The following is a 17218-nucleotide window of genomic DNA, read 5'->3' on the forward strand; positions in this document are numbered from 1 at the left end:
TCAGCACCACATAAGCAAAAAGAAAAAAGCCGGAAGTGGCGCTGTGGCTCAAGTGGTAGAGCGCTAGCCTTGAGCTGAAGAGCTGAGGGACAGCACCCAGACCCAGAATTCAGGCCCCACGATTGGACCCTCCCCCCCCAAAAAAAAAGTCAGGACACTCTTGAGTTCTGTCTTTTTTTCTTTTTTCTCTTATCTTTTTTGTACCAGTCCTAAGGCTTGAACTCAGGGCCTGGATGCTGCTTCCTAGCTCCCCTGCCCCCTCTACCCCTACCCCACAAGGCTAGCACTGTTACTTGAGCCACAACTCCACTTGCAGCTTTTTGTTGGCTATTTGGAGATAAGAGTCTCAGGGACTTTCCTGCCCAGTCTGACTTTGAACTGCAATCCTTAGATCTCGGCTTCCTGAGTCTCTAGGATTTCAAGCATGAGCCACTAGCACTTAGCTTAGGTCTACATTTTTTTGAAGCTACCTGGTCATCAGTCTGCAAATAACTTGGAAGTGTGCTGGTGCCGGGATGCCAAGAGGAGAGCTCAGTCCTGCCTCTCGGGTGTGAGAGTGGAGCTCTGTGTGCCACCCACCCCCTCCAAGGCTGTCTGTTGTTTGATCTGCACATGACGGTAAGGAAGAGCAGGGAGCGTTCACATACTGTCTCTGCACTGCCACAGTTGCTTTCTCTCTGTTTTAACTCTCTCCTTTGTTCCCCACTGTCTCTGGCCTCAACTTGTAGATCTCTGCCATGGTGCTAATCTACCAGTTGATAGAGGCCACTTACTAGGTGGTGGGGTGGGACTCTGGGTTGTATTTCTACCCATTATTCTCCTAGCCTCCCTAAGTTTAGCATTAGTCTTTATTTATATTTTCATGTATTTAAATCTCTGGTTCTTTTTCTTCTTTTTTCTGTAAATATGATGACTTACATTCTTTTTAAAAGTTATTTGGAACTTTACACTACTTGCTTATAGTTGACTCAAAGCAACACACAGGTTTTTTCCCCCCCTTCTCATTAATTAATTGGTTAGTGCTATTTGTTTACAAAATGATGTTTTCTTTCCTGTTATCTGGCTGGTACTTGCTTAGCTATAAAATATATGCATGTATGTTTGTGTCTTTTCCTGTGTTTTCTCTTGGTCTAGGCATCTGTTTTCATAGGAGTAAATATAGAATTTGTTGCTTTATAAGTTGTGATTTCCTGGAAAAATGTAGGCTTCATTCACTTCCTCTACTTCAGATGTTCTACAGAATATTCTTTATCCATCCATGTCTTCATCTGGGTTTTGGTTGGAATTTAACATGTTAATTGACTTGGAGATACTAGATGTGGTATCATTTACCTTCCCCTTTTAGGTTTGAAGCATTATCATCCATTTATTTAAACGTTCGTTTTAATTTTTCATAGCAAGTCTTACAGGACTTATTAATGTTTAATGGTTTCTAAGTGCCGAGTGATGAAGTGAGGGCTGGCAGTCTGTGTGTTCCAGAAGCTTTGCCTGCTCTTCTTAGTCTACACAGCTGCTTCCCTCGGAACCATTCCATATTGGCACCCAGCCTGCATTATTCTGCCTCAAGAAAGCTTGGTAGAGGGCTTATAATTTAAATTATTTTTAATTTTATGCATATTTCATTGTTTTTAATAAAAATGTGTTCTGGTAAAATGTTATATTCTAATACGATTTGGAGACTTTTAAAAAAGAAAATTTGCAACTTTATTTTTCCTGGTGCTGGAGAAGACGTTGTGCATGCTAGGTGGGTGCTCCCCCACTAAGTTACATCCCGAGTCCTTACAGAAAACTTCGATCCTGCTTTCTGTCTGATTTACAGAAGGGGAGCAGGGGCTCAGAAGCTGGAGCGTTTGCCCTTACCCTTTTTCTCAGCTGGGCCTGTAAGTTTGGAATAAAAAAAGTTAAATTTTCTGTTTGGGTTTATCTACCTAAACATTTGAGGAGAGTAGAGATGAGAGTAAACGCTTATAAGACCAAACTACATGTTACCTGTGAATAAAGTCTGCAATACCTTAGAAACTAAGCTTGCTGAAAGCATCCCAAGCTTTCATTATTGTTTTGGAAGGAGCATCTACACATGAAATTTATGTTACTTGACTGCCTGCATGCGTGCATCTTCCTCTTCTCCTTCCAGTAGACTGGCACCTGCTCCTCATGGGTTTCTCAGTGTTGGCTGGATTCCCCTTCCGCACAGCAGGAGCTGTTGACATTGTGTGTATTGAGTGAGTTATTTTCCTGTCCTTGTGCACCGTACGTGACTCGAGGTGAATGAATGACTAATATAGGACTTGAAAAAGATTTTGTGTCGCTTGATTGCAGGATGTGGCGCACATGCCTGTAATCTCAGCACTCTCAAAAGGTGGAGACAGGAGAATTTTGTAAGATTAAGGCAAGCCTGGATTACACAATCAGGACCCTATCTCAAAAACCCAAGTCATTTGGGTCCCTACCATTTCTTCTCAGTTTGGGCCCGCAAAGTGAGAGCACGATGTGTGGCGGGGCTGTGGCAGGGCTGCACGGAGCCCTGCTTAGACCATGCTTGTTTTCCCTCCACTGCTTCTCCCTGGACCCTGATACTACAGTCATATAGTTTTAAGTGGCTTGAAAATACAGTGAGTTGTTACCCACAGCTAGTATTTCCCTTCCTTTCTGCCATATAATCCCTTTGGGAATTATAATCTTAGTTAACAGGGAACCTTGTGGCATACGATTTTCTTAGGAACACATTTGGGAAGTACAGTTGGCCGGCTATGTCCACAGATTAATTATATAAATTACTTTTGTTAAAGTAATTTTGAAAAAAACTTTGCCTACTCAGGGAGCTGAGACAGAAAGATTATTTGAACCCAGGAATTTGGGGCTGGTGTAGACAATAATGTATAACCTTGTCTCTTTAAAAATATGTATTGCCTCTGTATTGAACGTGTACAGATTTTTTCCTTGTCATTCCTCAAACAATAGAGTGCAGCAGCCGTTTGTGTGAGAATCACATTATATGAGGCATGGTAGGAAATATAGGGGTGATGGACATTGTACCAGGGCTGTGGGTGTGTTATGTTCCAATGGTGCAGGGGTTTGGGTGTGTTACTTATAATGTTAGTGCACCATTTTGCATAAGAGACTTGAGCATCCTAGGTTTTGGTATCGCTGGTATGAGGTCCTGAAACCTCCAGGCCCCTAATCCCCCATTTGGATAGTGAGGGGTGACCACTAGTCTAATGAGCTCTTTGTAATTGCATGTATGTTCCCTTTGCTCTGCCAGGTGGCATCTGGTAGAGCTGAGTTGGGACACAGGGTCCTCCATATAGTTGCTTATAAAGAAAGCTTTTCTGGAGCATTTTAAGCACTTTTTTTTTCTTAGTTCTGGAACTTGAATTCAGGACTTGGGTGCTGTCCCGGAGCCTCTGTGCTCAAGACTAGCACTCTGCAACTTGAGCCTCAGTGCCGCCTCTTGCTTTTTTGGAATAGTTTATTGGAGATATGCGTCTCATGGACTTTCCTGCCCAAGCTGGCTTTGAACTGTGATCCTCAGATCTCTGTCTTCTGAGTAGCTAGGATTACAGGCTTGTGATTTTTTTTTTTAAATAGCTTCACAGAGCCTGGAGGGTAGCAATGTCTCCCCCTGCATGTGTATTTTTTTTCTAGGGCTTTGGAAAAACAAGGGCCTGCTAACCAAGAAGGACCCAGAGACTGCTCAGTATGTTTGTGTGGGTCTTTGAGTAGAACAGGTTCTAGGACCACTCTGTTGTATTGGATAATCTTGTCATTATCACTGTGTATTAACTATAGAGAGTAAAACTACAGAAACAGAATGAAGACAGAGGTAGGCCACATGTTCCTCCAGATTTTAGTTAACTATGGGCCCAAATAAGGAGTCCATGCTGTTCAGTAAAAGCAGTTTCAATATCTGTTTCAGACCCATAGTAAACAGAAGGATTCTTAGAAGTAGAATTGGAAGCAGAACAGGCAACGAGAGTGATGTGGAGTGAGGACTTGCCTGGCTATTGATAGTTCTGAAGATGGAGGAAGAGGCTGCAGCCAAGGCGCTAGAGAGGGCCAGGAGACAGGGGTCCTTGGAACTTCTAGAAGGAACACACTCTGCAGATAGGGCAGGGTTGAGTTTAGCCTAGTGAGACTCAATTTTACACTTCTGATCTGCAGAACTCTTAAGATAAGTTTGTGTTGTATTTAAGCCAGTAAGTTGGCAATTATTTGTTATAGTAACATCCAGTCCCACAGCAACAAACCCAGACCCCTCGTATAGAGGCTCCCTCCTTTCTCACCCTACTCTATTTGTGTTCTGCCTTTGGCTGTTGTGCTTCTCTGGGATGAGGCAGAAGGTAGAAAGTACATCTCTTCCTAATCTTGCCTGTGATAGAACTTTCAGTGGAATGTCTTTTGTTACCTCCTCGTGTGTGTGTGTGTGTGTGTGTGTGTGTGTGTGTGTGTGTGTGTGTGTGAGTACATCTCTTCCTAATCTTGCCTGTGATAGAACTTTCAGTGGAATGTCTTTTGTTACCTCCTCGTGTGTGTGTGTGTGTGTGTGTGTGTGTGTGTGTGTTTTTCTCCAATCCTAGCCTTGAACTCAGGGCCTGGGTGCTGTACCTAAGCTTCTTTTGCTCAAGGCTCGCACTCTACCGCTTGAGCCACAGCACCACTTTTGGCTTTTTCTGTTTATGTGATACTGAGGAATCAAACCCAGGCCTTCATGCATGCTAGGCAAGCACTTTACTACTAAGCTACATTCCCAGCCTGACCTCCTCATTTTTTAAGTCCTAGTCAAAAATCTGTGTATTAAGTATTGCCTTGCTAACGTGACATTTTATATACCGCAGGTATCAACTATAGGTTTCCATACCTCTGCCCCCTTCTTGGAACTCCTGTTGCATTAATAGGCAATGTTTCCCATTGACTAGCCTGTTTCTAATATTCTCTTGGACTTTAATGATCTCTTCCTGACAAGACATTCCCAAAGACAGGGACCAGTTCCCTGAGGACAAGTCATTTCAGTGGCAAACATTCTGCTATGATAGCCCACTCACTCCTACTCTGATTTTCAGGTTTCCCAGCTGAAAAACAAGGGAGCCTTGAAAGGGACATTTCACCTTGTCACTGGCCAAGGGCCAGTCTGTAGGCCTGGGAGCTAAGAATCGGTTTTATTTTGGTATTTTAGTGGGAGGGGTATTGAACTCAGTGCCTTACACTTACTAGGCAAGCACTCTACCACTTCGTGACGCCAGCTGGTTTTTCCATTTTTAGAGGATTGTTTGTGGTGAGGAAGAATGTGTCAGGCCTCCTACAGCTGACCAAGTACTGAGATCCTAGAGCAGCCCGAAAGAGATAGAGGTGGTCTGCTAGGCAAATAAATTTAGTCTGGAAAGTTCTTCCTTCTAAATGGATGAGAAGGAAACAAAAGGAAGTGTTTGAATAGAGGTCAAGTTGATATTGTGCTTCAGTTGTTACTAAATGACAATAGTTGGTGCCAGGTTATGTGTTTTACTGTCAGGTTAAGTGTATATGACGGTGCATACTTAGCTTCAGTTTATTTTCCCTAAAGGGATATACAGACCCATAAGAAAGAAAAAGGTCACAGTTAAGCTGTTGATGTTTGTTGTAGCAGCATCTTGGCAAATATCAGAATTTGCTGTGGTGCCCAGAGGCAAGATTTCTTTTCTAGGTAATTGTTTTGTGCTTCACTTGGAGAATTTTGAAGACAGACAAGATTCAAAGCCCCATTTCTAGAGGGAAATGTAGATCCTAGCACGAGTTCATTCAGTGAGGACACAGTGCTATATTCTGTTACCATCTTAGAGGGTTTTCATTTGCTGGGCATAGTTACCATTGGAAGTGTGTGGAGTCATCCGGTACCGGGTTGTAAAGCACTTCAAAGGAGTGACTGGGAACTGCTCAGTCACACTGGAGAGGCAGTTTTTTTTTTTTAATCAGAACCCTTTTATGTAATCCCATTATTCTCCTCCCCATTTTTCTCCTAGAGAAAAGTGGGAAAACAGAAATTAATAAAAATGATAGAGTAACTTGCAAACTGTTTCCAAGCAGATGGAAGGTACTATGTACTGTCATACTGCCTTGCTGGTTGAAATGTCACTTTCCCTGTTAAAAATCAAGGAGGAATTTCCCCAGGGAGTAAGTGACTTCTCAGACATGCTGATTAAGTGCCTTGTGACTTAATGTAGTGGTATTTAGTTCTGAAGCTCACCATGGTTTATTTTTTTAGTGGTCATCATATTTTTCTTGAATTGACATTTCATTTTGTTTCATAATCCCTAGAGATAAGCTCATACAGAAGTCTCCTGGAGGAGCTTCAGGGGCACATTCAGTTAGCAAGGTACTTATCCATAGTCCTCTGGACATCCCTGGCCAACCTTGATTTGAGGAGCACCACCTTGCTAGCAGGAGGAGAGGGCACATCCGTGGTGTAGTACTCATTCTCAGAGGTTGGGGGATCGTCCTGTGTCCTGCCCCAAGACATCCTCACTGTAGCTACAGCTTCTCAGCCTAACTTTCCTACTGAGTAAACCAATCTTATCTTTTCACTAGAATATGAACCATAATCAGCTTAAAAATGTCCAGTGATGGCATTAAAATATTAAAAAGATGCTAGCGGTGGTTCATACCTATAATCCTAAAGGCTCAGCAGGCTGAGATGTGAGAATCATGCTTCAAAATCAGCCCAGGCAGAAAAGTCCCTGCAAGATTCTTATCTCCAATTAACCACTCAAAAACTGGAAGTGGAACTGTAGCTCAAAGTGGTAGAGTGCTAGCTTAGAGTAAAAGAGCTCAGGGACAGTGCCCGGGCCCTGAGTTCAAGCCCCACAACGCCCCCCCCCCCCCGCAAAAAAGGCAAGTGAAGTTAGTCTAATACCATATTTATCTGACCCCAGTGTTACCTATGTTATTACCACATTACCATGTAACCAGTTTAAAAATTGTTGAAATATTTTATTCTTTTTTTTTAATCCCACTTTTGAGAAGTATATACTTTGACACTTTTCACTGAACAGCACATCTCCATTCATACACCAGATTTTCAATGGAAGTACTCGATGTTTAGTATTTAGCTCGCGCAAAACTTAACCATTGAAAAAAGTGAGTTTCAGGGAACCCCACGCAGAGAAGGGGAAAAAATTGAGTCTCATAGAATCACATTATTTCAAACATACTTAAAAGTTTTCTAATACATAAGTGTCAATTTAAAATTTAGGTGAAAAGCATGCAGGCTTAATTCTTCATTGTACAATGACCACCTGTGGCTCTTGGCATCCAGCTAACTGGACAGCACAGCTATGGACATGCGCCTCAACGTAGGACCACCCAGGTTAAAGCTGCTTTGATTGGATACATGTCTCCTTCTGAGTATCCTTAAGGTCATGTGTCAGAGTGGTCCACATAGCTAGGAGACAGGTATGAGTGTGTGTGTGCTCACGTGTGCATGTTTGAATGAGTTTGAACTCTCCTTCTTGCTTGGCTTTTTTGCTCTGGGCTGGTCCTCTACCACTTGAGCCACATCTCCACTTTCTGGCTTTTACTGATTAATTGGAGATAAGAGTCTCACAGATTTGTTTATCTAGGCACAAAAAGTGGCTTTGAATTTCAGATCCCAGCCAGGGAGTAGTTGGAGCTACTCTTGGAGTGGTGTGTGACATATTGATAGCCCTGTGTTGTTGTAAACATCTCAGAGTATTTGTGCATAGATGGGCGTTGGCCCTTTCCTGCCAAATTGTGTCAGAGCAGTCATTGCCCTGTTGGCTGGTTGGTCACCAATACTAGATTTGGGGCACCATAAAGGTCAAAATTGGTATTTTGTTTTGATTTGCTTTCCTTAGAGTGAGGTTGAATTTTTCCATGTAGTTATTATCTGTGTACATTTCCTTTTTTGTGATTTGCCCATTTTAACCATTTTCTTTTTCTTAGTGATTTGTATGAGTTCTTTGTGTATTGTAGATTCATATTCACTTAACAAGCATTTGTTCAGTCTTTTGCTGTATGCCGAGGCTCTACTTGAAGTGCTAGGGTACCAGTAAGAAACACGGTCTTTAATTATTCATAGGACTGACATTCTGAAGAGGTAGTTAGGCCAAGGAAAACCTAAGCAAATGAATAAGATTATGTATATCTTACTGAGTTAGAAGTAACATAGTGGTAAGGAAGGTTCCTCTGTAGCCCCCTCCTCTGGGACTTTGCTGCTAGGTAGGTGGGCCGGGAAGGCAGGAGTTGAGATGAGCCAGCCATGTCCATAAAGTAGAAAGCAAGAGCCTTGACCCTGAGGTAGGTCTGGTGTTGAAGGGGTAGGATAGGGTGGCAGATCGCTCAGATGGTCATATGTGGATATGCAGACTTGTGCCCGAGTGAGCTTGACTCCCAGTTACCCTCCCATTCCTCTCTGCAGTAGACTGGACACTTGAAGGGCCAAGAAGAGAGGGTTCCCTGGCTATGCTAGCTTACCAAAAAGCCCTGCTCTAGGGGATTTGTGTGGCAGGACTGGATCATTGGGTTTGTGGTTGTTGTGAGGCCTAGGCCTTCTCTTTAATAAAGGAAAATTTTCTGTTTCAGATTACCTAGGAACAGTACGATTTGGGGTTATCACAAATAAACATCTTGCGAAACTGGTATCCTTAGTACACTCTGGAAGTGTGTATTTACATAGACATTTCAACACATCACTTGTAAGTATTTTGAAATCACGTTTGTATTAGTGCAGTGGTTCTTTACCTTGTGTAGGTCTCAGACTCCTTTGAGGTTGGATGAAGGCTATGGGCACTTTCCCTAGGAAAGTGAGCATGGTTTTTCTGTGTGCAAACGGACAGTTCTTACATGCCCACCAAGAGCCTATGCTCTTATTAAGAATCAACATCGGCAAGTTCTCTGTATTCTTAGGCTTGGGTACAGCCTTGTAGTTGTCCTTCTTGAAAGAGATTGCAGAGTTGCTCATCAGTTGGAGAGAGAATGATTACTCTGGGCCTGGTTCCCAAAGGTTTAGTGGCCATTGGGTGATGTTTGTTCATCTGTTTCTTTTCTGAAGAGTAGTAATGTGACATGTTTTTCTCCTTAGCTGATGTAATGAGTTTTGAAGTTCTTGTCAAGTCACAATAACCAATTGATAGCATCTCACTCCCTAGATCCTTGGTTCCCCATCGGCTCCTTGGTTCCCTAATTTCATTTACTTTTTGGTGAGCCAAGTTCCCTTCAGCTGCTCTGAGCTTCCACCTGTGTCCTGTGCAGTCCTATGCTTCTCTATTGATGGCTACTTCTTCAGCCCGTCACAGAGAGCTTATTTTTCTGAAGTGTTTTCTGTCTCTTACATCATTGGCATTGTCACTGGCTCACAGGTCCCTTGCCTAGTGCACTAGCTCCATAAACCTGAGTTCCTCTGGCTCAGCGTGTAGATCCTGTCAGACTCTTGAGTGAGGGGGTGAGGCCCACTTAACCAGTCACCCTAGCTCCTACCTATCTTCAGATAGACATGCTTTACTTCTTACCATTCGTATCCCAAGGCCCAGTGTATTTTATGTTTTCCACACATGCCGTGTTTATGTGATGTTTGTGATGCTGTTAGATGTGCTTTCAAATTCCACCTGTCTGGCTCTGCCTCATTGCCATGACAGCTGCCCGCTGCCCATCTCAGCTGCTGCTTTCCACCTCATGTGCTTACCTAGCTGTCATCTCCTCATGCTTTATTTGTGGCCTACACTTACATTTCAGTAAAAGATACTGAGGAAGGCGTTTGAAATGGACAGAGAAAAAAAAGGTAGAACTGTAGAACTGTGAGGGAACTGAAACAAATTGGGGTTACTGTTTCAGTTGTGTGACTCCCACTGATTCCCCTTATTGAATGAGATATTTTTAAAAGGAATAGCAGTGGTCATCTTTGTTATGAGATCATTTAAATGTACATGTTTTAGGGGGAGTCAAATTTCTCATTTTGTGAAATCCTCCAGAGCAACTGTATTGAAACCAGTGATTTGTATCACTAGGCTTTTGAAAACAGTCTAAGGTTTTGTTCCAATGTTGTAGAGAACCAAAGCATAAGCAGTGCCTCCTTCCTTCATCTGTACACACAAAGTAATCTGGGCATGTGCAAACTTATGTCATTCATTCCCTGACTCATTCGGAGAGCTGTTGAATCTCTGCTGTGTGCCAGGTGTGCAGCCTGGTACTTGGATTCCAGGGAGTAAAGTAGACAGCCAAAGTAGAAATAAATCTGTCCTTGACTCCGTGGTTCCTTTTCCTGTGGCTCTGCCTTTGTCCTTTTGTAAACACCCAGTGACCCGTCTATAGCTCTCCTTGGTCAGAGTAGTAAGGTCCTTACAGCCATCAGCACCCCGGGAGCATTACCTGGATCGGTGACTCTAAGAGGAAAAAGGCAAATCTGGTGATGTGACAGCTGTCTGCTTCCACTTTGCATTCTGACCACTGTGAGGGTGTGCCATGAGAAGAAGCTGGCTGAGTGTGGGCTTCCTGACAAGTGGCATCCATGCCTCTGGCTCCATTTCCTCCTGTGCAGGGTGGGTAGACTGGGCCTCTGCAAGATGGTGCTGGTGCTTTGCTGGCTCTTCCTTGCTTAGCTTTGCTTTATCCTTGGTGCCTTTGTCTTCTCCACAGGTCTTCCCCAGGGAGGTCATGAACTTCACAGCTGAGAACATCTATAAGTGGGCCTCGGAAAACCAGGAGCTGCTCTTCCGATGGCTGCGGCCCCATGGGGGTAAGAGTCTGCTGCTGAATAACGAGCTGAAGAAGGGACCAGCGCTGTTCCTGTTCATACCCTTTGACCCCTTAGCCGAAAGGCATCCTCTCTTAGATGAGGTAAGCGTCCCTGAGGCCATTGTCCCGTCCCCATGAGGAATGGGAAACCTTACTAGCACAGTCTGCTCTCCTTCCATGTTCAGGGTGCTTCTCCAGCACCGAGTAGCTGCCAGGAGTGGAAGAGGAAAGCCCTGGAGCTGAGACAGGGGTGCCCCAGCCTCTCTTGCCATGGCTGTTGACAGCTATTTAGGTGTGGGTTGACTAGGACAGAAGGCCTCCCAAAGGAAGACCACACAGCCCTCTTTCAAGGCAGCTGAGGCAGAGCTTCTCATTTGGAAGTGTCAGGAATATAGGCAAAGGTTGGTATGATCTTAAAGGTACCATGGTCAAAAAGGGGTGACCAGCAGTCCTTGGGAATTTGCAGCCCTGTAGTCAGTGACAGTGGGATATCATGTTTGTCTAATCCTGTCCTGTCATGCTGGTAGCTAGTGGTTTCCAGAGGCAAGCCTCTGCCAGGCGTCTGCCCCCTCTCCTGCACCTGTACTGCTTGCTGGAGCGCTCAGTGTTTGATTTGACTTCATTTAATACATGGATCACTTGGGGGCACTTAGAGCAGACACAGTCAGCAGAGAACGCATGGGATTGCTAAATTGAATTTACTAGGGTTTTATTTTTTCTTTCCCTCAAGGATTCCTTAATTGGCCCAAACCAATTTTTACAGGCCAGGCAGTGCCTCTCCCTCAGCCCCAAAGTGCCACTGGAGCGGTGGACACACCTCCAGCCAACATGCACTGTGCCTGCTGCTCTGGTATCCCAGCCAGGCACTGGTGGCTCACACCTGTAATCCTAGCTACTCAGGAAGCTGAGATCTGAGGATCACAGTTCAAAGCCAGCCCAGGCAGGAAAGTCTGTGAGACTCTTATCTCCAATAAACAACCAGAAAACCAGAAGCGGCGCTGTGGCTCAAGTGGTAGAGCACTCACCTTGAGCTGAAGGGCTCAGGGACAGTGCCCAGGCTCAGAGTTCAAGCCCCACAACCGCCCCACCCCCAGCCCCCCAAAAAAGTTAACTATCCCACTGGCAACCTCTGGATGGCTGCTGCCGTCCTGACTCAGGAGGAGAGGAGAGAAACTAGTTTTGTTCCTTCCCATCAGCTTAGAAGGACAGGAAGTAATAAAGCTTTGTCTCTTCAGAAAACCTACCATTTGAGGGTACTTTATGAACCCAGGAGCTCTTTCCCATGCTGGGCATCTACTGTGGCCCAGGAAACCCTGGTGGACTTTGCAGGAAAATTAGGGTTTCAACCAAGGCACTGGCTGTGCTTGTGGGTTTTTGCTGTAGACTACAGGCTTCCAGAGGGTTTTCTTGACTGGTTTGGGTGTGCCCAGGTCCTGGGTAGGGTGGCATGTTGGGCAGGAGCCCAGGTGCTATCTTCCCTGCAGATAGTTATGTTGGACTAGGTTGTCAGTGGACCCTAAAGGCTTTCCAGTCTGCTCTTCCAGACAGGGAGTCCCCCCATTTCCTGAACCTGCCAACAGGCCTTGTTTTTGTCACATTTCTATCTGTGGCCCCTTCCTTGGGTTCCCAGGGTCCTGGGAGGTAGGTGGATCTCTCGGTGCACAGAGCACATGACGGGAAAGCAGACGGCCCTCCCCATGTTGTGAAGTCCCTTAGCAAGCAGCAAATGGTCCTCTGAGTCAAACCAATCAGACCGGACCTTAATGAGCACCGTGTGGGGAGCACAGGGGAAGGAAGATACATAGCAGTCTCAGCTCTCTGGGCTTTGAGCTATTGCAGTATGGAAATAAGAGCCTGTTCATAGTTCTCACAGAGAAGTAATGGCCCAGGTGCAGGCTTAGGCTCAGGCCATGATCCAAGGGCATCACCGTGAGGCCTTGCCCTGGAAAGCTGGGAGCTGGAAAGAAGAAGAGGAAGAAGAAGAGGAGGAGGAGGAGAGGAGGAGAGGAGGAGGAGGAGAGGAGGAGGAGGAGAGGGGGGAGGGGGAAGCAGAGAGGAGGCGGCGGCTTTGGGAAGTGTTTGAGACAGACTTTTAGGGGCAGCCAGGATCTTGACGGGTTGAGGCAGAGTAAGGACAGGAAGAGCCTAGACAGAGGCACAGCAGAGTTGGGACCTAGCTTGTGCTTACTGGAAGAGCTGGCAGCGGAGGACCCCAAGAGAACTTTGGGGAATGCCTGAGAACTCAGTCAGAATAAACTAACTGTAGTCCTCCAAATATCATTGACAATATCCTGTGACCATAGTGAAACATTTTCCTGAAAGCAGGTTCTCGAAAAGTGAAAAGTAGGACTGGGAAGGTGGTTCAGTGGTAGAGTGCTTGCCTTGCATACATGGGGCCCTAGGTTCAATTCCTTAGCATCACAGTGCTAAGTGTGGAAACCATTTCAAGTGTATGTGTAGAGCATGTTGTATAAGAGACAGGAATGAAAAACCTGGGGAAAGGACTTTTCTACAGGTTGCATTTTCTTTGATGAGTATAATCGTAGTTCATTTCTATGAAAGGTGACCAGGGATTTGGAGTTCCGAGTGGTGTCTAAGGGAGTTCCCTGCTGCCCTGTTGAGCACAGGCAGTTCCAGAATGGGCAGAGGGCAGGGACACTCAGGTTTGCGTCAGCTCACAGCTTTTCCATGAAGGATGGAACTGTTTGTTTCTGTGTGGAAAGCAAGCAATTTTAAATAGCAATTTTCATCTAAAGTGACTTTTTAATACCAAAAATGGTTGGGACAGTTTATTTTTTCCATAAAAATCTATATATTTTGAGTCAATCCATAAAGATTGTTATAAAGCTTGTTCCTGTTTTTGTTTTTTTTCTTTTTAAATTAAAAATATACTCTTTGAATGGTTCTGTGTACATATAAACACTTCTTTTTTTTTTTTTTTTTTTGAGGGTCTGGTCGTGAAGCCTGAACTCTGGGCCTGGGCACTGTCCCTCAGCTCTTCAGCTCAAGGCTAGCGCTCTACCACTGAGCCACCTTCCCAGCCCCTCTTTTTTTAAAATTAAAAAAAATTTTTTTTGGTTGGTCGAAGGGCTTAAACTCTGGGCCTGGGCACCGTCCCTGAGCTCTTCAGCTCAAGGCAAGTGCTCTACCGCTAGAGCCACAGCGCCACTTCCTGTTTTCTGGTGGTTTATTGGAGATAAGAGTTTCACAGACTTTCCTGCCCAGGCTAGTTTTGAACCGTGATCCTCAGATCTCAGCCTCCTGAGTAGCTAGGATTACAGGTGTGAGCCACTGGCACCTGGCAAATAGCTTAGTTTTTTTGTTTTGTTTTGTTTTTGTCAGTCATGGAGCTTGACCTCTGGGCCTGGGCGCTGTCCCTCAGCTCTTTAGCTCAAGACGAGCGCCACAGCTCTACTTCCTGACCCACAATGTCACTTCTTTAAACACATCTTAAAAACTTTTTTGAGATAGATTCTTGATAGGTGTGTACCCATACCATGCTCCTGTCTCACCCTTCAGAGTCCAGGGGCCACCTTGCCCTGTCTTGAGTAACTGGATGCCGTTTAGCTTACTGGTGAGATTTCATTCTAGGTACCACATTATTTCATTTGAGATAGTAAATGCCTTTGGATCATAACTTGCTCTTTTTGTGGGAGTAAAGCTACTGTTGGGAGAGGGAAGATTCTGGAGAAATGCTCATGAGAGATCTCAGACCATTCCCATTGTTCCATTGGCCCAGCCCCTCATCTGAGCTGCCATGCCTCTGAGATTCCTTCTCCTGCTATAGGTGAATATCTATAAGATGCCTCCACTTCAAAACAGTGGGCTCAAAAAAAAAAAACAAAACAGTGGGCTCGTTTCTTGTTGATAATGTGACAAAGTTCTCCATGCCAGCAGGTTTTGTGATGGTTTTCTCAGTGACTGCACATAGAGTGCCTCCAGGCTTGGCACTGACTGCCGGTCTCCTGCAGTAGTCCTCAAGCCCTCACCACCTCTCCCTTCTCTTTCAGATCACCCAAGTGGCCTTGGAGTACAACAACTGTCACAGGGACCAGGTGGTGGAACGGCTTCTTCAGCACCTGCGGCGGGTAGATATGCCTGGCCTCCAGTCCCTGGCACCGGAGCCACTGGCCCCGCTTCAAGATGCCCCGCTGAGGCCAGCGTCCCCCTGCTGTAACACTGTGGTGCTGCCCCAGGGGCACACCTTCTCCAGGACCCACAATGTGTGCGAGCTGTGTGTCAACCAGACGGTGGGGGGCACCAAGCCCAGCTCAGTCAGCGTGCCACACTGCAGCTTCTTTGAGATGGCGGCAGCTCTGGATTCCTTCTACCTCAAGGAACAGACCTTTTACCATGTGGCATCGGGCAGCATGGAGTGCAGCAATTTTTTAACTTCCTACAGCCCTTTCAGCTACTGCACTGCATGCTGTAGGACCATACACCGCGGTGTGGCAGGCTTCATTGATTCTGAGCAAGAAGCCTTCGAAACCCCTGCTGTGGCATTATCTCCCCTGGAGAAGTGTGAGGCCACCACCCCCAGCCCCGTTCCTCACATTGAGGAGAACAGGTATCTCTTTCCAGAAGTGGGCCTCACTAGCACAGCCTTCACGGGCCTGAGCTGCAGAACCAACAAGACCCTCAACATCTACCTTTTGGATTCCAATTTATTTTGGTTATATGCAGAGAGACTGGGTGCTCCAAGCTCCACTCACGTGAAAGAATTTGCCACAATTGTGGATGTGAAAGAAGAGTCTCACTATATCTTGGATCCAAAACAAGCCCTCATGAAGTTCACCCTAGGTACTGTAGGCGATTTCCTTCCCCGGGCAAATGCGTTTTCATTAACCTAAGACCAGTCATAGGGTGCTCAAAGGGTTGACCTAAACTCTGAGACATTTGATCATAAATTGTCTTGTCCATTGGTTGTAGTTTTACAAGAAGCTATATTTGTCTATAAAATAGGACTCCCGAGTTAAGCAGTTAGCCTGGAAGGATAGGGGTCCATCACTGGTCACATGAGGTAGCTGTCCTTGGTGTGGACGGGCTACTGTAGTGGCAAGGAGGTGAGAGGATTCTTGAGGGGTCTCTGGGACTGATGAATGCAGTCATCTACAGCAGCATCGTCAAGTATGAAAGTCCTATGGTTTGAATGTTTGAGTGTCAAGGCCACCGGCACTGGAAGGGGTACCTAAAATGTACCATGCCAGTGCCACGTGCCGTGAATAAATTCCAGAGCTGGGCCCCACTGTGGGAAAGTACCCAGAGCTTGCCCCTAGGGCTTGGCAGCAGCAGACTAGCCACACAGCCCTGTTCCCAGGACTTTGCTGAAGTCCTGCCATATGCCAGGAAATGAGAATTCAAAAGCCTCCTTAGTTCAGCCTCAGTGGAAATGCAGAGAGAATCAGTGTTCAACAAATGGAGGGAGGAAATTTGACCTTCAAATTTAGACTAGGAAACAGGAGTAACTCTGTGTCCTCTGGCTGTCCTCTTGTCCATCTTTCCTTCTAGGTGAAGCATGTTCTACCATTAGTCATCTTTGTGAAATATTCGTGTAAATGTCAGGATTTCTATGATAAATTAGATTCCATTATAATCAGGATGGCTCCTTGCTGTTTCAAGGGAAGTCCTGGGAACAGCCACTTTGTGGAGGACATGATCTTTTCATATGACCCATGATTCCCAATTCGTGTTTTCTGAAAGCATTGGTGTATTGTTTCATTTTAAGAAAATTAAAATTTTGTGTGTGTGTGTGTGTGTGTACGTACGTGCACGAGCAAGACCTAGGGTTTGAACTCAGTGCCTAGGTGCTTTTCCTAGGCTTTTGTGCTCAAGCGTAGTGCGATATCACTTGAGCCACAGCTCCATTTCTGGATTTTTTGCTGCTAAATTAGACATAAGAGTCTCAGTCTTAAAAGTGTAGTAAGTGTATCTGTGAGTCATCATTGAAATTCTCCAGATAATTGGTACTGCTGTGACCACCCTGTTGAACTTAGATGCTCCTTCACAGACCCCACGCCTGAACCTGCCAGATACTTTTCCAGGCCGCATTCCATAGTCCCTGTGGATTTGGTCTCTTAGCCTTGCACTCCACTTCCCACGTTTTCTTACACTTGCCAGGGTAGCCAGACTTGCCACAGTAGAGGTCTGAAGGTGGCAGGCCTTGGAGCCACAGCAGCCAGTGGCATAATGTGTGCCTCTTGGCTCAGCACTTTTAGAAGAGTGGTGTTCCCTTCAGGAAGCATGTGGACCAAAGGCACTTAACAGAAAGGAAAGGCCTTCTTCAGGTTTTGTTCCATCTCTGTACTCATTTGGAAATGTCTGGCTCAGTTGCAGTTTTCCTACAGTTGGTGACGGTTTTAAGGGGATTTCTGAAACAAGCCATGTACCATCATAGTTGTTAATAGCAAAATCAGCCATCTCTAGGTAGCTTCAGAATGTTTAGATTCCCTCAAAATTAGGAAAAAATTGTTTTATGTTCCACAAACAGTCCAGTGAGTGT

At 45.3% G+C, this 17218-nt stretch overlaps 1 protein-coding gene across 3 annotated transcripts in view; it reads left to right on the forward strand.

Annotated features, from left to right (window-relative positions):
• The window catches only part of Txndc11 (thioredoxin domain containing 11), a 30567-nt gene that overhangs the window by 3915 nt on the left and 9434 nt on the right, over positions 1-17218 (forward strand). The window contains exons 2-6 of one of the 3 annotated variants that reach the window (XM_013011344.1): positions 467-618; positions 2138-2222; positions 8572-8684; positions 10621-10821; positions 14730-15519. In XM_013011344.1, coding sequence (XP_012866798.1) covers positions 613-618; positions 2138-2222; positions 8572-8684; positions 10621-10821; positions 14730-15519 — 1195 coding nt within the window. In that variant the 5' untranslated portion in view covers positions 467-612. Of the gene's footprint in view, positions 1-466; positions 619-2137; positions 2223-8571; positions 8685-10503; positions 10524-10620; positions 10822-14729; positions 15520-17218 lie in introns of those variants that run through there. The other 2 variants (XM_013011347.1, XM_013011346.1) reach the window with 2 other exon arrangements.

The sequence above is a fragment of the Dipodomys ordii genome, unplaced genomic scaffold (assembly GCF_000151885.1).
Source record: "Dipodomys ordii isolate 6190 unplaced genomic scaffold, Dord_2.0 Scaffold14, whole genome shotgun sequence".
NCBI lineage: Eukaryota > Metazoa > Chordata > Mammalia > Rodentia > Heteromyidae > Dipodomys > Dipodomys ordii.